Here is a 23,520-nt window from a genome sequence, read left to right as displayed (position 1 = left end):
AGGTATCGATTATAGAGTGCCCTCAATTTTTTTATTTAATTTCTTGAATGTACAGAATTAGACTAATTCTTAATATAATTTACTTTTGAGTTTATTTTAAAAGCACTGTATAAACAATTTGAAACACTGGTTTGTATCCTTTTGTTTTAAAAACTATCACATCCCTACTAATAAGTATTAATTTGAAAGTAACTCTGTCTGTCTGTTTGTTTGTTTGTTACCTTTTCAAGACTAACCAGCTGTACAGATCTAAATGAAACTGGGCAAGGAGATAGATTATATCTTGGAGATGGAAATACGTTTAATTACGTTTTTTAATTCTTTTTCTCAAAAAAATATTTTGAAGTGGCCTGCAAACTAAAGTATCATTCAGTCAGACATGTGATAAGTGTGAAACATAGTGACCTACAACAATTCCGGAGTACCATTGACCTGCGATTGCAAGTGTGTTCTGAAACAAGACGACCCATTGTGTTTAACTACCGCGTAAAAATTGGTGAGAGAAGTGAAATTTAGAAAAATATGCCTGTGACTCCAAGATAAAACATCAGCAGCGAGGGTGTCAGGACCAGGGCACAGCTAGCTGTTGGATCCAGCAGACTACTTGCAGGGGATGTAGAGCCCTCCACTGACTCCTCCAAACTGGCCCCGCCCTCAGATTCCGTTTACCGTGCCCAGCCCACTGACCATGCCACACGCCCTGAGAAAAAGCCTACTTTACTGCAAGCTCCACCCACTGTCCCCACCCACCAGATCACGCCCCCTGACCAAAAGTACAGTTTCCAGATGGTTACAGAAAAGTGTACTATCAGCGGGTTCGGAAACTGTGGGCAATGTCGAATTTCCAAAAAGAAAGGATAAAATTCACTATTATAGAATCTAAATTTTCATCTATGAAATAAAGCACAAACTTTTTATGTTAAATTTTAAGAAAAAAATTGGTGTTTCCACACACAGTGCGGCATTATTTCTGATAGACGTAACATTCAAGTACCTTGACGCATCGCATCGAGTTATTCCTTATGCCCGTTTTCACTAACGACGAACAAGGCAATTAAGTAATGCCTAACTTAAAAGGCGATTTCTAAACACCAACCGTTCACCAATAGTTTGCATTGCTGTGATTTAATTGTACGAAAATCTCAAATTTTAATGTTGAGTAAAAGTTGGTTTTCCGGTAATGAGTCAATTAGTATTCCAAATTTAATTATGTTTGTTATGTGTATTTCTTTAGTTATGTAGAATTTTTTTTTTGTGATATTTAAATAAACTTTATTCAACTAGATAATTTGTTATAATAAAACTTTCAATGAATTAAATACCTTTTTTGAAGTGAAACTTCTTTATCGGGGTTGGAAAAAAATTTAGTGTAACATTTTTTCGTTACGTGTGACATTTTTCCGTTACGCGCCATCTTTTTTGTAAACAAAACTCAAGACTCCTCAAAGAGTTCCTACAAAATATCTCGACAGTTGACTGAAACAAGTTCTATGAATATATAAAAATAAAAATGTATTTTTTTATTTGTATCAATCAAGGACATTTTATGTAGTTTTTGGTGCACAAAAGTCTCTTGATCCTTGATAGTACATCCACTATAAACATCATTAGCAGTTAAAATTATTTTTTCTGAATAAGAGTTTAATATTCGATTATTGTACTCAGTGACTGCGTAATTTGTATTAAATAATCGAATACCTTGCACCTTCTTCTACGGAACTTTACCTTTAGTTGCAGCTTCTTCTACGGAATAAAAACGAGATTCAATGATAGATATTTCACTTTCATTAAGACGTTCACCGTTCCCGATTTTTGAAAGTATTGACGAGAACTGTTGATTTGCTTGACGCATAACTTGGTCTAGTTCATAAAATTTCAGATTTCGCGTTAATATTGGTCCAACAATAGTCAGCTTAGTTTGCTTGTAGATAGGAGTAGCGCGAACGGGAGGTAATTGACGTAAGTCTCCGATGTAAATAATATCTAATCCACCAAAGTTCGATTGAAAGTTATAGAAAAAAAAAAAATAAAAAAAAAAAATAATTTTATTAAAATGTAATAATTCTATTACAATTAATGAAATTCAATAATAATCTTCGTAGTAATAAGCTAAAATGAAATAATTGTAGAATTTGTATTTATGTCTATGATAATAAAAGCCTTTTATTAAACTTTATCTAATTTAACTTTATTTAACCAATTTCTGTAAAGTTGCATATAGTAAATTATTTTTTGAAAAATAACGTCATAAAGAAGTTTCACTTCTTACGAGTGTACGCTAGTACACGTTCACATTTTTTCTATTGTCAGTGTCGTTTTTTTTGTCGTTATAAGGCAAAGATAAAATTTTGTAAAAGAATTTATTTTGTTACGCCAAAGAAGTGTAACTTCTAACGCGTGTACATATGTACACACACGTTCAATAGAAATCACCTAAATCATTAGGCATTCGATTTAGGTGGTGCCTAGGTTTAATGAAAATAGCTTTGGCACAATATGTTTTTTCGTACCTTCGTCAAACAGTTGTTATTCTAGAAATCGATATTTTAGTATGATTTCAGAACGTTATGACGTTAGATCCTTTATTATAAATAGATACAGTACACCTTAAACACAACACTTTGCGTGATGAAAAATTGTTTCTTTTTTACTTTCGTTAGTCTTCTTCGTATTAAAATTTTCCTTTAAGTTGTCTTTATTATGTATATCTACTACCACTTAAAACTAAAATATCTCTTGCTCACACACTCATCCTACCAATCCTTGACTATGTCGATTCTTGTTACTCAGATTTGTCACAACAGTTACTTAACAAGCTTGAACGAATTCAAAACCTAATAATAAGATTTGTGTTTGGGCTTAGGAAGTTTGACCATATAACTCAACACCGAATTAAACTCCGATGGCTCTCTATTAGACACCGACGAAACTATCATATTTTAAGTTTTCTTTACACTATTCTGTTTCATACACATACTCCGACTTATCTTAAAGATCGCTTTACATTTCTTGGTGCTATTTCAATTCTTTCACTTACTCTCCGTTCTCAGAGTGACAATAAGCTGAAAGTGCCAATCAGCCGTACGCACTGTTACAATGAGTCATTTACTATCAAGGCAGTTAAATTGTGGAATGATCTTCCACGTGACATTCGTTAGGCTAAATCACACAGTATTTTTAAGAAGCATCTAAAGAATTATTATTTAACACTGTAAGTATGATTATTATATTCCACATTTACTTTCTGTACCGATAACATTATTATATATACTTAGTGTTATAATAGTATTATTTATTTTACCATATAGTATTTTATTTTATTTTATATATGTACTGTTTTTATAATTTTTGTTATTATTAATATGAATGTATATTCTTAGAGTTTTGCGCACCGCTATAAGAATTCATATGTGAGCCAATTCCTCATAATGGTTGCCTGGAAGAAATCACTATAAGTGATAAGGCCGCCTTTGTTACACAAATTTAATAGTACCTTTGTTGTTTTTGTCTCTTTTCTTGTGTGCAATAAAGTATTTTTGATTGATTGATTGATTGATCTTTATTTATTATAATACCATAAGAATGAAATAGAAAAACTATTTATAAAACAAACTAAACAAAAGTACTCACATAAAAAAAATTAAAGCATAAATGTAAAATGTCAAATTCTCATGCCTATGTACCGACACTATGAAATTGAAAAGACTATTTTTGATACATACGATATCTGAACGTGACTATCTACCTCGCTCAAGCATACGCTTGTAGTATTTTCTTTCTTTGTCTCATCGCCGATCTTTTAGTTAAATTATATTATTTATATGTACTCTGTCATCGTCCAAGAATTATTATTAATTATTATAATTATTAATTATTATCCATGCTGGTACCAAACAAGTATTTTGAAAATTAAGCAGAAGAATTTGTATGGTGTAATTAATTATTTCTTTAATCCATATACTCCACACCAAACAGATTCTTCTGCTTTTCGTTGAGTATAGCAAATAAAGCTTAATTTTCATAATAAATTGTGGATTTCCGCTAAGTAACACCTGCTTCAATCAAATAGCAAGCAAGCGTAGTCAGTCTGAAATTTTAAGCAGTATTCTGTGTAACCGAACTACAATATTATTCTTAGTCCGAGACTGGGACCCTTGAGCTCTAAAGTTCAATGGTACCTGAGGTGTATACTCTTATTATTCCGTTCTCTGCTGCTGGCTAATGGTAGTTGAGCGGTATTCATTAACTGGTTGAAGATATGGCTGTACGGCGATATACCTATGCGTTATCCCCATGGGAAAGAATAAAATAAAAAAAAAATTGGTTTGTGGTGCGGTCTACTTGTGTCAAGTGCACGTTGTCTTTTATTTTCGATTTCAAATTGTGTTTTAGGTTATTTGGTGGAATAATATGAGGGTTTGCTAATAATCCTCAAAGCCTTCGCGATAAGATCGATTTATCCAACTTCACAAAATGAGTGATTTCGTACTGAATGATAGCGACACAGACGTTGATTCTGATGAGGAGGTAAGTTCTTCTATTATGAAATTAATATTTTTATCCTGTTTATGAATGCTACAGGGTTTGCTTATTATTCAAGTTTTTCATGAAATAACCATTGCATTTGATAAAGCTGGTACAATTGTTCTGTATGAATTTCTTAGGCTCTTTTTTCGGATATTTTTGTATTTATAGCCATTATCCCTTGTTAGACTTATGTTTAAACATTATGATAATAAAATAAATAAAATCAATCATTAAACTATGAAATTTTTATTCAATTCGTAATATTTCAGTTACAAGAGGCATTTGCGAAAGGTTTACTTAAACCTGGCTTAAATGAAGAAATAGAGAAGGTACAGAAGAGATATGTGAACAATGTAGCAGACTTGAGGGCCAAGTTGAAGGAATTTGAGCTCAAACTACCTTGGTTGGAAACAGTTGACTTAGTAACAACAGTGGCCCCAATGGCTCCTGATATTGCCTTGCAAATGCAACAGACAGCACAAAGAAGGAAGTGAGTATTTGGTCGTAATTATTTCTTTACTGACAAAAGTGTTGCCTATTATTGCTTTGTTTTGCTTCAAACTAGTTGGGCATGTTTAGTGAAGACCATTCATTGTCTAAGAAACAATATACATAAGAATGGACAGTAGAAGAAATACTTCTAGTATGTAATTAAAATAATAGTGTGAAGTTCAATAAATAAAATAATTAAATAATTCTGAGTTGCAACTCCTGGAAAAGTGACCAAACAAGAAAATATACAAATTTCTACAACTTCATAAAATATTATAATTAATTAAATTAATGTCTATTAATTTAACTTTGTAAATAACTTTTATATTTTTATGATTTAAAAACAATGACTTAAACAATTAGCAATGAACAAAAAATATAACCAAAGTCCTTGCTGAAAATCTTTAAATTCCCAAAGAAAGAAGAAAATTCGTGCATCATTAGTTTTTTGTACCATCATAGGAAAACCTAACTAAGAGTTGAACATAACTGCTTTCTAATATTTTCAGGAATGTAGTGGAAAACACAAAAGGCAACAAATTGTATGACCCCACAGAGGACCCGGTACTGAATGAGTTTAAGAGAGAGAACTTAATACACAGACAAGCACAAGCTGCTGTTGTTGATGGCATTAAGAGACTGCAGGAACTGAATATACCAACAAAAAGGTACCCTATTTGCATGTGCATTCCTGATTAAAATTTTGGATATGACCTGTAGTTCAATTCATTAAATATTTTTTTTTTATGATCAGCGTGTCAAGTTTGTCTGTGTTCCAATCATAAATACCCAATATACTCTCACTAGAGGGAATTAGAACACAAACCTGCCACGCTACTCCAATGTGTGATTTTACAGGCTTTCATAATTATTGTCACCATATTTGTGGAAATAATCAGAATCAACTGTTTCGCCTGCTATCTGAGGTTTAGTGGAAGACCCTGTGATCCAAGGTTAAATATGCTGGTGGTGCGGAAAATTTATCCATAGACCAAATGACCAAAAAATTTTCTTAGTTAATTAATATAAATTTTAATATTTTTTTTCTCTAAAATACTCAAATATCCTAACCCAACAAAGTTTAAAATGTTTTTGACTACTTCACTATGCGAACAACCTGACAATGTTTAAATTTGCTCAGAAGATAAATTGACCACACCTTAGGAAGATCAGTCCAGTTGCAGATATTGGATAGAAGCAGGTGTTACTTCGCGGAAATCTATAATATATTATAAAAATTAAGCTTAATAACCATAGCAGGAGATGTTCTTAACAAATATTTATTGTAAAGTCAACATCTCCTAAAGATGCTCCGGTTTTGGAGCGAAATGTGCATAGAAGGTACATTGCAGAAGATCTGTTTGGTGTGGACTAATTATAAAATACACCATACAGATTCTCCTGCTGTTTGTGGAGTATAGCAAATTAAGCTTTATTTTCATAATATATGAGTTGCAGCGTTTGAAGACCTTACTTTCCCATCTTTGGATGTTATAAATGAAATACATATTGTGTTACAAAGCCTTATTATTGAGGATAGCTGATGCTAAGACCAGGTGCTATGAAGAAGTACTGTACTTATATCTAGTCATTTAAATTTGATTGTTGTCTCTCAGGCCAGACGACTACTTTGCAGAGATGGCAAAGTCAGATGATCACATGCAGAAAGTACGTAAGAACCTGATGTCCAAACAAGCAGCTCAGGCTCGCACTGAAAAAGTTCGCCAGCTGAGGGACCAGAAGAAAATGGCCAAGAGAGTACAGGTATGTGGAAAACAATTCATATAATTTGTACAATCTTGCATTGCTGGACTATTTGGCTTTCTCTGAGTGTTATAGCATGTAGAAATGTCACCATTTATATATATATAATAAATTGATAAATAAATGTACTACAACAATATATACATTGTTGTCTAGCCTCAAAGTAAGCGTATGTGTTATGGGTACTAAGGTGACTGATGAATATTTTTATGAAGAATTTAAATAAATATTTATAATATGCAGACACTGAATAACATTAGTGTTCATTCACACAGGGTAGTGTTGCTGCCCATTGCGCAAACCACCTGCCAAAAAGTTAATTCTTAAACGTGTATTTAATAGCCATAGTCTGTTTAACTTGATTGCATGTGTCATTAACACTTTGGGAAAGATGAAATTAAGTTTGATAACAGCGGGGAACTGATTTCTTGTTTTCTTATCTTTATGCACTCATTCCATTAACTGGTGTAATCAAATGATAACATTAGTTAGTAATAATATAGAAATGTCAGTGTAACAATAAAAAACCAATATGATTTTCTAAATATTTAGTCATATTGATACTTTCAGATTGACGCAAAACTTAAACAGGCTGCAGACAAAAAACAAATGTTAGAACAACTGAAAAGGGTTCGCAAAGGAAAATCTACAGATCTAGACTTTTTAGAGGACAATAAAGGGAAGAATGCAAATAAAGGCAACCCTAAAAATGCTAAAGTCAAAGTCAATAAGAGACGGGCAATGAAAGACAGCAAGTTTGGTTTTGGAGGCAAAAAGAAAGGATCTAAATTAAACACAAGAGAGTCGTCAAACCAAATGGATGGTTTTAATAGTTCAGCTAAAAAGAAGCCATTCGATTACAAATCTAAATCATTCAAACCTAACAAGAAGAATATAAGGCCTGGTAAGTCTAAGAGGAAAAATGCTAAGAGATAATTTAAGGGTTTTTATTTGATAAGATTAATAAAGATATTGGAATTAAATGGTTTTTTTTATTACCTAGTAAATATTGGATAGAAGCAGGCGTTACATTGCGGAAATCCATAATATATTATGAAAATTAAGCTTATTTTGCTATACTCCACGAAAGGCAGGAGCATCTGTATAATTTATTTTTTTATAATACCTATTAAATTCTCAGGTTTGATAGGTAAGACAAGCTCTAGGTACTCTAGGTAGTAATGATCTTATTTACATCAAAGGTCAAAATCAAAGTCAAAAATATCTTTATTCAAGTAGGTGGCACTTTTGATGCATATTCGTAAACTTAAAACTAAAACAACGAGGGTTCCAAACGCGTCCGTCTAAGAATAAGCCCACAACAAACTGAGCCAAAAATATTTCTGCATTGTTGTTCCGTTTTCCCTTTGTCACAAAGTTTGGGATTTCAAACTGCTAATTTGTCGAATCTATAACACATAAAGTCCGTCTGTTTGTAGTGACTAGTAGTTAATGTAACTGGCCCTACAGTACTAACAAGATTTATAAATAAATAACACAAAAAGTTATGAGGTTCGTGCTGGGATTCGAACTCGGCGTCCCGAAAGTGACGTCGGAGTCTTACTCACTGGGCTGTGACCGCTTCGAGGATGATCATCGTCATCATTATCATCACATAAACCCATTACCGGCCCACTACAGAGCACGGGTCTCCTCCCATACTGGGAAAGGGTTAAGACCATAGTCCACCACGCTGGCCCAGTGCGGATTGGTGGACTCCACACACTTTTGAGAAGATGATCTCTCAGGCATTCTGGTTTCCTGACGGTATTTGCCTTCACTGTTGAAAACGCACATAACTTAGAAAAGTTAGAGGTGCGTGCTGGGATTCGATCTCGGCCCCCGAAAGTGAAGTGGAGCTCCTACCCAATATCCGCTATCACTTCGATCGCTGGTAAGTAAATATAGGGGCATTCAATAAAACAAATTGTTTATGATATAAATGGTACAATATATGTATATATTTGTATAGGTTAACTACCATTTTCCTTTCCCTTTGCCCTTTTTCTTCTGCTGCTGTTTGCGTTGCCACGCACTGTCCGCAGACTTTGGCTCGACGCGCGGACTCTTCGCCGCCGTTGCCGTGGCCGTTGGAGTTTGTTTACTCATGTCACTGTGACAAAGGTGTTCATTTTTATATGTCATTTTAATAAAGCCGAAAAGAGGTCATGGGCGAACGACCCCGGTCCGTTAAAATGCTGACATATTATTCCGTTAAAATTCTGACATAATTCAGTTAAAATTCTGACATAATATTACTTTAAAATTCTGACATAATTCAGTTAAAATTCTGACATAATATTCCCTTAAAAAGTAGATCATGGTGCGGTAAAGGAGCTTCAATCTTGTGGTTTATTACAAGAGTAAAAGATCTTTAATTCTTATATTAGTTTTTATATTTTAAGTGACCGGAGATTGATAATGAGGATTGAGGATTATTGTAATGGCACTAGGCAATTTCTAATTCTAACACGTAATTTAGTTTTTTTATGAATGTAGTTACAATTAATTGCTGCTGTGTTTTATGAATAAGTAAATAAATAAGAGCCGAATATGATCCGTTCAGTTTCAAATTAAGTCCCTCGAACAGAGAATTATGGGCAAAGGTTTAGATGATACTTTAAGTCAAAATAGTCAATTTGACCCAGTCAAACAAAAACAAAAAATAGCCGAAAACGGTGCGTTAAATTTCAAATATCGTCCGTCAAAAAGAATTGACTAGGTTCATTGTTAGTATGAATTTTACATGAGTTAGCCAATTAAATGAACCTATAAATAATTGTAATTATTTTTTTAAATTAAAATCATATATTCACACGTTGTTTGGATGAATCACTGTTACCTAAACTGAGTAAAAACTCGTACTATAGATATCAGTGTATTACTGTTTCGAATAAATTATACTTACTACTGATCGACAGCGTTTGTGGTCATCCCCTGGCTTCCCTTGATGACGTCACGACGTATTCCACGCCGCTTGCGATACGCGGTACGCTCGTACTTTGGTAACCATCTGTAAGTTTAATAGTATTTTAATTTTCGTTCTCGACAATTTACCATAATTTTTATTTTTAACATTTCTTTTTCATATTAAATAAATAAATAAATATACTATGACAATAGACGCATCGCCAAATAGTTTTAGTTTTAAAACATAAACAATAAAAACTAAGATTGTTAACATAATAGATTGATTATAGGTAATAAAGCACTACATACCCGCGGAATGTTGCTAGCTCACAAACTTTTTCCAATTTTATGGTAAATGTTTAGAACATGGTACAGCTAAAATAATTACTGTCAACTTCTATATGGAATGAAGTGACCAACCTCCTGTACGAGAAACACTACTAAAGTGGAGTAGTTTTTGGTGCTTCAAGCTTCAATATAAGCCGTTTACACGGTTTCTCTGTATTTTCTTAATTCTGTGGGTAATGAATATAAAGTACAAACCTTTCCGGGTCGGGTGGTCTGGACAGGTCAGCGTTGGGTGGCAGCTTGGTCTTTCGCTTCCGCTTCGCCTTCGTCTTTTGACCCAGTTCCGATCCTGGTGTCCTTTTGAATAATAATAATAATAATAATAACAATCATTTATTTTAGACATTTCCATCCATAGAAACCGTGTTCCGGCATTCTCCTTTCAACTTCAAATTAATTTATTTCAAGTAGGCCTACTTTATATGCACTGAAACGTGTATGTTTGTAGTGACTCTACCACCGGTTCGGAAAGCAGATTCTGCCGAGAAGAGCCGGCAAGAAACTCCAACATCAACATTGAACACTTTTTTATCCCAGCAAAATAAAACTAAATTATTTTATTTCAAGCAATTTTGAACACTTTGGCAACAAGTATGGGAATTTACATGCCGATTTTTTTCTGGCGGCAGTGGCTAATTACTGCATTACTGCGTAGAAACAGATTAGGGGTTTAAAACTGCCACACCCCTAACATGTTAGCCCGCTACCAGCTTAGACTGCATCATCACATAACACTAGGCGAGATTGCATTAGCAAGAACGTGTAGTGGAATAAAACAATAAATAAATCAACAAACGTCCCCTAAAATTATCATTTTAAAGATTCATTTGACAGTTAAGGTCTGGTTGAGCAGATCTCAACCACAGACGTTTGTTGATTTATTTATTGTTTTATTCCACTACACGTTCTTGCTAATTGTTTATGGTAAAACGAAAATGGATGGCAAAAAATTAAAATGACCTGCAACATGGTTTAGTTTTCTTTATTTTGTTTTCTTTTTTTTTAGTTTGGTAACAATAAAGATTGACTCTGACGTTAAGGTCTGGTTGAGATCTGTTCCTTGTTTATGGTATAAACAAATGGCTCGCTAGTAATATGAATAACAACTTACCCAGGCGATTGTTCCTGTTTGCTCTGGACGGTTTTCTTAACGATCTTGGCTCCCATCATCCATTTTGAGGACTCCAAAGCGTCCACGTCGATTTTGCTCTTAAAAAATATGTTTTATTACAATTCTCGTTTTGACTTTGATTTTTGAGATTCGTCAATCTCGAAAATCCCCGGCGCTACGGTGAGCGCTGTGAATTTAAGTAGGAGGCTCCGGGTTCGATTTCCGGCAGGGGCAATATGGGAATTTATAATTTCTGGATTTTGCTCTGGTCTGGTCTAACAGACCACCCTAACGTCAAAAACGTGCCGCTTAACGATTTTGTGTTCCGGTGCGATGTCGCGTAGAAACCGATTAGGGGTATGACTAACATACTCCCTAACAGGTTAGCCCGCTACCATCTTATACTGCATCATCACTTACCACCAGGTGAGATTGCAGTCAAGGAATAACTTGTAGTGGAATTAAAAAAAAATCAGCGTAAAGAGATTTTGTCTAAGCTGGGTAAGGGTTTAACTGCTATGAGTATGGCAGTTGGGTTTAACTGCTATGATGTTAGTATGTTAATATGTTTAGTGAAAACTGGAATTAGTCACCCTTATTCAACTCGTACGACGCACCAACCGAATTAAGAAATACTGTTGAAGGATGCATAAGTTTATTTCATAAGGAATCACCATGTAAAAATATAAAATCAGAAATTCAAAACATTTTAACTGTTTACTTATGACAACCCTATTGCAGATAAAGGAGCGACACGCGCATAGTACCTAATTAAAATACATTTATTTCAAGTAGGCCTAATATAAGCACTTTTGAAACATCAAGACTGTCTGACTACGCGACGCGTATCTAATAAAGTTACAGGAGTAACTTGATTTTAATTTTACGTTCGGTTGTTTTTTTTTTTAGTAAAAAGTTTTTGAGTTAATCGCTGCCATAGTTTTCTGCCCGGAAGTGATATTTTTGTTTTCATTTACACGAAGCCTCAGCACGAAGCTGCCAACCTAGGTAATGGAATATAGGGTAATACATAAGAGAAGAGTGTCGCTTACTACGGGCCTCATAAGAAGGCTCAGAATCACTCAGCAGGCGATGGAAAGAGCAATGTTGGGAGTATCTCTACGTGATCAAATCAGAAATGAGGCGATCCGTAGAAGAACCAGAGTTACCAACATAGCTCAGCGAGTTGCTAAGCTGAAGTGGAAATGGGCGGGGCACATAGCTCGGAGAACCGATGGACGTTGGGGTTCCAAGGTGTTGGAATGGCGACCCCGCACAGGTAAACGCAGCGTTTTTGGGTCCCCAACGAGGTGGACAGATGACATCAAACGATTCGCTGGGAGCCGCTGGAAGCAAGCGGCCCAGGACCATGGATTTTGGAACTCTCTACAAAAGACCTATGTCCAGCAGTGGACAAGTGATGATGATAAGAGAAATGGTTACCTCCAATTCCGATATAGGCGGTAGTCCGGCGGCCAACTTCCTCGCCCGCTCCGGATCTCCCACCAAAGCCTTCACCAGCCTAGCTAGACTACGCTTGTCGCCCGGCGCCGCTTTCGCCAGCGCCTCGTGGGCTATAGCAGCCGCTGTGGTGTTGTTTGCCCTCTGGTGGGCTTCAGCGGCCGCGCGCCACACGTTCCGGAGGGAAATAAGTTTCTGGAACAATCGCAGTAGTAAATATATAAATATATATCGACGGTAGGAGAGCTGTAGCTTAACTGGTGAAAGCGCAAAGTCCGAGATAGCCCGAGAGTCACAGGTTCAAATCCTGTCGGTTCCGAAAATTTTTATATGCATTTTAAATTTATAAAATTGATAATTCCTCCAAGTGTAGGTAAAAACACTAATAAAAATTATAAATATTATAAATAAATATACTACGACAATACACACATCGCCATCTATACCCAAAGTAAGCGTAGCTTGTGTTATGTTGATGTTATATGTACTGAGTTGACAGATGAATATTTTTATGAATAACATACATAAATATTAGAATATACATATAAACACCCAGACACTGAAAAACATTCATATGCTCATCGCACAAACTTTTTCCAGTTGTGGGAATCGAAACCACGCCCTTGGGCTCAGAAAGCAGTCGCTGAAAACTGCGCCAATCGGCCGTCGTAGTAAATAAGGCTCAGCAGAAGTACTTCCGAGCTCGTACGGGGAAGTACTGCTGGCACACTTACTTCTGCAAGCTTCGTTGCTGTTTATCCGTATGCCGGTGTAATTACAGGCTTAACACCTTACCTTACCACCTTAGGGTCTTCTTCGACCAGGGTATGTATAAAGCAGGTACATGGCATAGAATAGAAAAATTACTACCCCCTATACGACTTATATAAAATAATTTGGGTATGTAGTGCTTTTGTGCATGTATGAAGTGCACGCCACTGATGGACACAGGGCGGCAATTTGTAGGACGTGTTCCTTGCATGCCGTTCATAATCATAATCATTTATTGCAAAATACAAGTCAATAAGGTTTTACATGTTGGTTTAAGGTACAGTGTATTGCCAGTAATTTGGCAAGCAATGTTACAAAATAGATACAACCGCCCAACTAATTGATGCCAAAATAATATAATAATAACACTTAGATTAATAAATTGTCACATTAATTATTAGATTAAAATCTTATTTGAAACATAACATTTGGACTATTAGGCACATTGGATATAGGCAGGCTGATCATAAATAGAAAAATTAATAAAGTTATTCTCTTAATTGCAAATAGTAATTTATGCTGTAAAATGTTCTTTCTTGCCTTCGAAGTGTTGCTGTGTTTATAGGCGATGGTTTTCCACTTACTATCAGGTGGGACATCTGCTTGGTACCAGTGGCGTGCATTGGGTTCCTTACCAGGGTATGCATACTGCAGGAAAATTTAATGTAACAGCTAAAATTCCCCTCGTATACAGGTTATATATCAATATTAGGGTATGCAGTGCTTTTGTGCATATATGAAGTGCACGCCATTGCTTGGTACGTCAATTTTTACCATAATAATACATGGATTCAAACGTCGTAATGAACAAACGGAACCATTTTAGGTGTTTAAACATTTTGAACCGACCTGTAATGAAACAGAAGGAAATAAATCCTTCTGTTTCATCACATGTTGCAAGTATTAAAGTTGTTATAAAGTCAAATCAACTTCACAATGGCTTGCAAGTCATAATAACGAAACCTCAGAGCCGTTGGATACAACGGCGCGCTTTAGTTTGACGTCAATCCAACCACTATTCCCGTCAAAATAACCATACAAGTTACTTAACACAATTAGCGATTTCCCGTCCTCGAGTTTACTTCCAGTTTGACCGCGTCCTTAGAGCAGACGCTGCTGGCACCATTTAAAAAAATGCACGCTTTCAGCAGTTGAATAACTTATATGGGACTCGTAGGGCGGACGCTGCTGGCACCATTTAAAGACCTGCGCGCCTTCTGTGGCGATGAGGATAAACAAGTGATAAATATTACACAGTCTTACCTCATTATCATCCTTGTAATGCTCATAAACGTCTATAAACAGTTTGGACGCTTTCTCATAGTCGTTGTCAGCAGTCAGCAATGTACACAGCAGCCCAACGATGGCCGGTCGATACTTGAACTCGCTCTCCTCCAACAGTTTGACGGCCGCCTTACGGTCACCCTGTGAATGGAGAGTCAAATTCAAATTCAAAATTCATGCACTCAAGTAGGCCTAATATAAGCCAAAGCCAAAGTCAAAAATACCTTTATTCTAGTAGACTCATACGTGGCACTTTTGATGCGTACATTACACGAGAATTACACGGTAGTGAGATGATAGCGATGACCATATTCGTAAACTCAAAACTAAAGCTACGAGGGTTCCAAACGCGTCCTGGTCTAAGAAGAAGCCCACAACAAACTTAGCCGGGTGTTTTTTTTTGTCCGTTTGAAACGTCAAGTATGTCTGTTTGTAGTGACTCTAGGAAGTAGGAAGGCAGTGATGTGTATGAAATATGTAGGTAGTTTTGTAATGACTGCACCATGTGGGTATGTCAGTATAAGTGACCTATAAATCAGTTCAGTATCTGGATCTCGTGGTTTTAATACACAACAGGCAGATTCTACCGAACTCAGCAGTTTCTCTTTTCCAACAGTGTTTTACAATTTAACAATCTTTGTTCTATCTTGTGTGAGATGAAAGCGGAGCGGCTTGCTTCTAGGCAACCTTGTCATTAAAAGTCAAAATTATTAAGAAATATGTTATGTAAAGTCACATAATATAACTAGTACGTTAAATTTGAATGTTTAAATACGTCTTCTCCGATAAAAAAATTTTATCTACCCGTCTGTCTAGCCTACGAAATGGTAAAGTTTATTTTATGACGATCTTTGGTGCGTTACGAGATATGTCTACTATTTTCTCGTCCTATTTATTTATTTATTTATTAAACTCTTTATTTGTATACAACAACATTAGCATATATAAAATATAATAAAAAACAGAAACATATCGAAAGAAGTAGTACTACAAAAGGCGGCCTTATCGCGTAATAGCGATCTCTGCCAGGCAACCTTTGAATTAAGAAAAAAAAGAAGAGGAGAATAGACTGCTGGTGGTGCAGATATTAAAATACATACATGCGAATAACTACATGCTAATACATAAACTAGTGTACACAAATAGATCAAACTACTTACTTACTTTTGATCTATTTGTGTATAATATATTATTTAATTAATAAATAAATATAAAAATAAACTTATATATATAATAACAACACTTACATATTTAAATAATATAACATACAATAAATGAGTAAGTATATACATGCTATTAATAGTCGTTGACAATACAATGATTCTATTCTATTTCTATGATATAAGACGAGAAAATGAATGGACATATCTGCCTCGTGGCACGCATTTTAGCCCTACTTATGATAGTAGGAGAATTACTGACCTGTGCCAACAGAACCTGTGCAGCGGCTAGGATTAGTAGCCCCCCATGTTTGAGCAATAAGGTGACCGCCTGGGTCCGTTTGCCCTCTTTCACCAGAGAACAGGCCTCCACCAAAGCCGCCCTCCGCTCTTGAGAGAACTCGCGGGTTAGCTTCACGCAGCATTGTTTGCAGAAGTCCGGCTGGAATGAAACGAAATGTTAAAACAAAACCTTTGGCCGCACCATCATCATAATCCCTTTACTGGTCCATTACAGAGCACAGCCTCTCAGAATGAGAATGGTTTAGGCCAGTGGCGTGCATAGAGGGTATGCACAGGGTATGCACTAAGCGAGCCGATGGTATAAAATCCCTACTAATATTATAAATGTCAATGTAAGTTCGTTTGTTACGCATTCACGCAAAAACTACGAAACCGATCCTCATGAAACTTTGTACACATATTCTTGGAAGTGTTAGAAGTAATATAGGATACTTTTTATCCCGACATTATGCTCGGTTCCTTTGGGAGAGGGGATGAAAGTGTTTGACGATTTTACACCATAACTCAGACAAATTATAATACGGTCAATTTTTGTGTACACTTCTTTTTCGCGATGCAGAGTATTTGTGGTGCCATCTAGTTTTATAATGTGGAGACCGCCACAAGTATTAGTTCATCTGACATAAAGACGTTTACCTGTGTCGGGAATGAACACACTACTGATGAATTTGAATTATTAAGTCAAGTTATATATTTCTTTACTCAAATAGGTATATAGATGGCAGTTTTGATGCGTTAATTAAACACAAAATATGTACCTACATAATAGTGAGATGATGTCGATAAATACATTTGTAAACTTAAAACTAAACCTTCCGAGGGTTCCAAACGCGAATGGACTAACAAACATCAGGGTATTATTTTTGTTATCACCATCTCACAAAGTAATTTGAAACTTTTTAAGAAGCAACCTGTTTAGAGCAATAATTGACACCCAAGTACAGATATATGTGAGGCTAGGTGCTGAAATTTAAGATTATGAATTCAGTGAGACATTCTGGCTGTGTGAGGTCGTACTTAGAAGTTGTGAGTACCTGGTTAGAGTAGATGGCCAGGATTGCCTGGTTGTACGCGATACTGGCGCGCTGGCGTGAGTTCAGCTTGTGTTCGAGGCCGTCTTGTGTTGCCGCCTTCATACGCTTGCGGGAGTCGAACACGTTCGTATCCCTGTACGCCAGAAAGACTCAGTTATGCATGTTTATTAGTACTGCATTTACTGCATTTATAATAATATTTGTTTTTATTCCACTACAAGTTATTCCTTGACTGCAATCCCACTTGGTGGTAAGTGATGATGCAGTCAAAGATGTTAGCGGGTTAATCTGTAGGGAGTATGGTAGTCATACCCCTAATCTGTTTCTACGCGACATCGCACCGGAACACTAAATCGCTTAGCGGCCTCTCTTTGTCGGTAGGGTGGTAACTAGCCACGGCCGAAGCCTTCCAGCAGACCAAGCCGGAGAAACTTCAAAAATTATATATTTGTAAATTGCCCCTGCCGGAAATCGATTCCGGGACCTCCTGTTAAAATTCACAGCGCTCACCATTGCGCCAAGGAGGTCGTCAAATAATAATTGTTATTTTAAAAGAATTATGATGATTGTGCACACCATTCTTTGCAGGATAAGTAGATCATGAATGATGCTTCATGTTTGTGTATTATATTTAAAGAAAAAAAAAATGACACACATCATTAACAACCCAATAACTATAATAAATATACTACGAAAGAACATACATGTTCATCACACATACATTTTCCGCTTGTGACAATTAAAAAAAATAATATATTAATGTTATACAACGTGTAACGGAATGGCGAAACACTGATGAAGGGTGAATAAGTATATTTAATAAGGAATCAATCTGTAAAAAATTTATATCAAAATAAGCATATTTATTTTTCCATACAAACTAATTCAAAACATTCCAAGTGCTAACTTATGACAACCCTATTGCAGATAAAATACCGACACGTGCATAGTACCTACGCTACGCGACGCGTACCTAAATAAAGTGACGGGAGTACCTTGATTTCATTTTTGCGTGTGATCTTATGGCTCATCGGATTTTTTTCAGTAAAACTATGGCCATTGGTTTACTCAAATACTATAAGTGTTTTGGTTTCGCAGATAATTCCCAGAGTAAATAATGTAACTCTAAAGCATGTAAAGTAATATTTCGTATTTTATGAAATTTTATAATGTTAATATAAAATTTCATAATATTTCAGTTTTTATTTACACGTTGTATACTTTACCTGTTGATGACAACCAGGTTGTTGCTAGCGATGGCGATAAGAGCTTGATCGGAGGGCTTGTCCTTTAGAACATTCTGGTACAAAGACGCTGCTTCCTTTTCTTTACCCATTTGTTGTTGGCAATATGCTTGCTGGACCCTGGAGCAAAGTCATATTTTCCTTTTCATCATATCAACCCATTATCGGCCCACTACAGGGCAGGCTCGTCCAACAATAAGGAGGGGTTAAGGCCGTAGTCCACCAAGCTGGCCCAATGCAGATTGGTGGACTCCACACACCTTTGAGAACAGTATGGACAACTCTCAGGTATGCAGGTTTCCTCACGATGTTTTCCTTCACCGTTGAAGCACGTGATATTTTAATTACGCGTTCTAAGCAATTAATACATATATTTGAAAGAATTATATCAAAACAAATTTATTGCAGTGAGGTTACTTTAGAATTGATGAATTTCTTAAAATGGTTTGCTTGGAAGCATCCGACTCCGCTTTCATCTCTCACATGATAGAAAAATTAATGTTAAAATGTAAAATTTTAAATGTTGATTAGAGCGATTGATTGTTGATTAGATTATTAGAGCGAGGTTACTATACAATTGATGAATTTTTTAATGACAAGGTTGCTTGGAAGCATCCGGCTCCGCTTTCAGCTCTCACAAGATAGAAAAATGAATGTTAAAATACAAAATGTAAATTGTTGATGTTGGAAAAGAGCAACTGCTGAGTTTCTTGCCGGCTTCTTCTCGGTAGAATCTGCCTTCCGAACCGGTGGTAGAATCACTACAAACAGACAGACTTGACGTTTCAAAAGTGCTTATATTAGGCCTACTTGAAATAAATGAATTTTGAATTTTGAATTTTGAATTTTGATGTTGGAAAAGAGCAACTGCTGAGTTTTTTGCTCGCTTCTTCTCGGTAGAATCTGCCTTCCGAACCGGTGGTAGAGTCACTACAAAAATTCAGACTTGCCGTTTCAAAAGTGCTTCTTACATTCGGCCTACTTGAAACAAACGAATTAGATTTTTAAATATTAATATATACTTATAATATACAGATAAACACCCAGACACTGAAAAACATTCATCACCACACAAACATTTTCTAGTCGAGCCCACTGCGTCAATCTGCCTGTAAATCTTTGTACCTGATGATAGCGGCTTCTTCTTTAGCTTCCTCCTCAGTGCCACCGTCTTCAATGACGCTCTCAGAGCACGCCTGTTCCGCTTTCTTCAGCACTGGCAGTGCTTCGTTGTATTTTCCACGCATAGCCAGTGTTGTGCCAGCATTGTATGACAGCTCGTAGGTGCTCTCCTCAAACGTTGGCAGATCTGCTGTCTGGGAAATCGACAATGTTGTTTACGTGACCATGCAATAGTAAATAAATAATAATAAATATACTACGACAATACACACATCGCCATCTATCCCCAAAGTAAGCGTAGCTTGTGTTATGGATACTAAGATGACTGATGAATATTTTTGAAGTTATACTTCTTTTGGCGCGTTAGAGAAAAGTGATGAGAGTAAATTTTTCCGATGCGCACGCACACCGTCACAAACCCCCTGAAATTAGCTACAGTCAACAAAGTAAAAGTAAGGACATCTACGTATGTTTGCGTGAGAACGGACAACTGTATTCACAATATGTATGTATTTGTGATATTCAAATAAACTTTATTTTGCTAGATAATGCGTTATGATAAAAACTTCAATGTATTAAATACGTTTTTTATAGAATACTAGCGTACCCAGCCCGTTTCGCCGGTCTAGATTTTGCTTTATTTTATTTAAACAATAAACTTACATCATTAAATTTTGAATTTAAGTCTCATAATATATTAAATCATTTATTTCTCTCCGTATTCATTCTCTTCTATTCTCTTCTCGAGCGGGTGAAGATCATTATCTACACCCATGTACACCCAACAATAGAATATCATCATAGTAAATAAAAGCTGTATTTGACAGTTTGACAGTTCAAAAATAGGAGTGCTCCGATCGTCACCAAACTTTACAGGATTACTCGCCAGGTCAATCCGGAGATTCCCTGAAAGTTTCATTGAAATCGGTCCAGCCGTTTCGGAGCCTATACGGAACATACCCACGCACTTTCTCTTTTATATATATAGAAAGATAGAATAAGAACAAGGCGGAAGATAAAATATTTTCAAAAATCTTTGAAAATATTTTATCTTGTTATGCCAAAGAAGTATAATTAACGCGTGTACATAAGTACACACACGTTGTTTGTTTATGAATAATATACATAAACATTTATAATATAAAAATAAACACCCAGCCACTAAAAAACATACATGTTCATCACACAGACATTTTCCAGTTGTGGGGATTGAACCCACAGCCTTGAAGCAGGGTCGATGCTCACTGCGCCAATCGGCAATAGTTTTGTATCCTTAGCGCTATTATAAACCAAAGATCAACGTAAGTTTATCATCATAACAATAAATTTATTTGCTAATTGTAAAATGATATTCAAGGTATCTTAAACTTTGGGACATGCAACATTCAAAACTACAAAACTCACTGGGGTTAGTGCAGCCAAGTTAGAAACAACGGCGGACATATTTGCCTTCCTTTCATCTTCATAGTCATCTGTGGTGTTCTTCACTATATCTCTGTAAAGGTTGTAGCAGTCCTGGTACTGCTCTAAGCGGTATAAAATTTGAGCCCTATGGGAAAAACGCTATCATAAAAAATGTAATAAAACCAAAACAATGATCCCATCTTCAAGTTTGAAGAATACATGTTCAGCCAATCCCACATAATGTTAGATAAGGAAAAACAAAATTCCTAATAATATTATAAACGTCAATGTAAGTTTGTTTGTTACACTTTCACGCAAACACTACTTAACCAATCCTCATGAAACTTTGTACAAATATTCTTGGAGGTGTTAGAAGTAATATAGGATACTTTTCATCCCGACATTAAGCTCCGTTCCTTTGGGTGAGGGGATGAAAGTGTTTGGCGATTTTACACCATAACTCCGAGAAGTAATAACCGATTTAAATAATTATTTTTGTACTGTAGAGGTTATAATATTTGTTTAATTTTGCCCAAACTTTGTGTAAATCTGAATGTGGTTGGAGATAGAGGACAGAACTCCTCAGCGGACAGCAACAAACCCCTCAATTATGGCTTAGTGATACTGAATACTTTAATTTTTTTTACAAACTGAACTGAACTGAATATAATGCCACATCAAAAAACTAAATCAAACGCAGACGAAGTCGCAGGCAACAGCTAGTAATAATATAAATAACAAAAGAAAGAATGATTAGTTAGTTTACCTTAGTTCCTTTAAAGCAGGTGTTAACTCTGAAGCACCATCAACAGTCTCCAAGGCCTCTTTGGGACAGTTAAGCCTGTACTGAGAGTATGCTTTCTCAAACACAAGATCACTTGCCAGCGAAGCATTCTTGGCATTGCTGAGAACTGTTAGCGCCTCTTTGAAGTTATGTAGCTGTATGAAGCATATCACTTTACAGTGGAATGCTTTTTGCTCATTTGGTGCTATCTGCAGGACTGGAAGAAATGTTAAAGGATTGTATTTCTCTACAAACCGGTATTGGCCACTTCATGAGGGCATATTTTATGTTATTCAATACTGCAGAATAAAGTCGCCTTACACAATACTTGTATTTGGTGCAGATTGTATTTTACACAAATATCTAATCTTATCTAAACTGGCATGTCTAAAAGAAATGTCATCCTTTTTCACTGTATTTATGTACAACAGAATTAGCACAATTCCCTATTTACAAACTGCTAAACAATTCCATCAAAATCAGTTTAGACTTTCCTTCAGTTAACAAAGTCCTTAACCTGCTTTAAAAATAACAAATTCTTTTAACATTTCCCAAGCAGGTTTAAAATGCATCATTTATTCAAATTTGAATCGGTGAAGGATAGTTCAGGATGATCAATGCATTTCACATAGACATTACTTGATGCATTTGTGAGTATATCTATGTAACACTCTAGCTTCGAAGGGATGTTCTGCAGCTTTGAAGGCAGTATCTAACATTGTTATCATAGATCGCAATAAAAGGACTGATATAAGTTAAATTTGATAAACATTCTTACTTGTTTACGCGAAAAACTAAAAAAAATATTATAACTTAATAACCTAAGTAAATTTATTTTACAACAATAAGATAATTAAAGGATTGTTTTAAGAATCATTGGATCATTAACAAAGTTTCGTAAGCAAGTACGTGAAAATTCTTAACGTAAAATATAATAGAGGTTTTATGAATGGAATATAAATTAATGTACAGATTATTTTACTTACTTTTTCCTGCTGCTTTTAATGCCCTTTCATAATCGCTACTTTGGCAAAATTTATTTAATTCTACGTAGGCCTGAATAAGGTTATTTTCCTTGTTGGCCGACATTTTTTGACAACTCGACAGCTGGCTGTCACTTTTATAATTTCGAGATTGCGTTTGGATATTGCTTGCTCACTTGACAAATGCATTGTGTATTTTTGACATAGTAAACCAACTAATTATTATGAAAAGAACTCAGTTAAATGCTCGTATAGAAGTGTATTTATGTTTAAATACTTAATAAATATTTCATTTTAATCTTTCACGAACAGAGCGAAGTTAGTATAAGATTCGTTAGATGGCGTACTAAACGTGTTTAAAAGAGTATGAATTATTAATCACATTATAGAGTAGAATTTTGGACATCATATATTATGATCATTGATTGAAGGCTCAGAACCTGCTCGGAACTTTGAAAAATAATTTCAAAATAAAGTTTCCTTTGTGCCGTCATACTGGAATGTTTCATTTATTTAATGATACTGATTTTTAAAATCCCTGCATCAGCGATTAAAACTCTCTGTATCGCTGTCTATGTCTCAGGGTGTCTACCAACGTTTAAAATTATTTTCTGTGTGGGGCCCAACAGAAAATAATTTTGAAAGCCCAAATGGCATACATTTCAGAATAACTTTTTGGAACTCTGGTTCTGGTGAGGATCTACTTTTCTCTAATTTGCTAACGTAAAGCTATTCTATCTCTAATTTTATGTAATCATTGATCGAAACTCTATTGATCGCTTAAAGAGCATTGTTTCTTTCTCAGTTTCTTGTCAGTT

General features: G+C 35.5%; 2 protein-coding genes across 2 annotated transcripts; one reads left to right on the top strand and one right to left on the bottom strand.

The window, feature by feature from the left end:
* Positions 1–4,326: 4,326 nt before the first annotated feature.
* Positions 4,327–7,766, top strand: LOC120626065 (probable rRNA-processing protein EBP2 homolog). Its single transcript, XM_039893349.1, has 5 exons — positions 4,327–4,527; positions 4,797–5,017; positions 5,529–5,687; positions 6,636–6,783; positions 7,354–7,766. Exons 1-5 carry the CDS (start codon positions 4,474–4,476, stop codon positions 7,717–7,719), a joined length of 948 nt encoding a protein of 315 aa, XP_039749283.1. The 5' UTR covers positions 4,327–4,473; the 3' UTR covers positions 7,720–7,766.
* Positions 7,767–8,713: 947 nt separating this feature from the next.
* On the bottom strand, positions 8,714–22,834 carry LOC120625887 (signal recognition particle subunit SRP72). Its single transcript, XM_039893145.1, has 13 exons — positions 22,706–22,834; positions 21,702–21,936; positions 20,936–21,080; positions 19,535–19,725; positions 18,392–18,529; positions 17,166–17,298; positions 16,091–16,270; positions 14,648–14,809; positions 12,596–12,808; positions 11,153–11,250; positions 10,237–10,338; positions 9,692–9,796; positions 8,714–8,896 (listed from the first exon to the last, which is right to left on the bottom strand). The coding sequence occupies exons 1-13, from the start codon at positions 22,806–22,808 to the stop codon at positions 8,761–8,763; spliced, it is 1,941 nt and encodes a 646-aa protein (XP_039749079.1). The 5' UTR covers positions 22,809–22,834; the 3' UTR covers positions 8,714–8,760.
* Positions 22,835–23,520: the final 686 nt, after the last annotated feature.

This window comes from Pararge aegeria, chromosome 8, assembly GCF_905163445.1.
Source record: "Pararge aegeria chromosome 8, ilParAegt1.1, whole genome shotgun sequence".
Taxonomy (NCBI): Eukaryota; Metazoa; Arthropoda; class Insecta; order Lepidoptera; family Nymphalidae; genus Pararge; species Pararge aegeria.
This window is presented reverse-complemented; position numbering and strand designations above follow the sequence as displayed.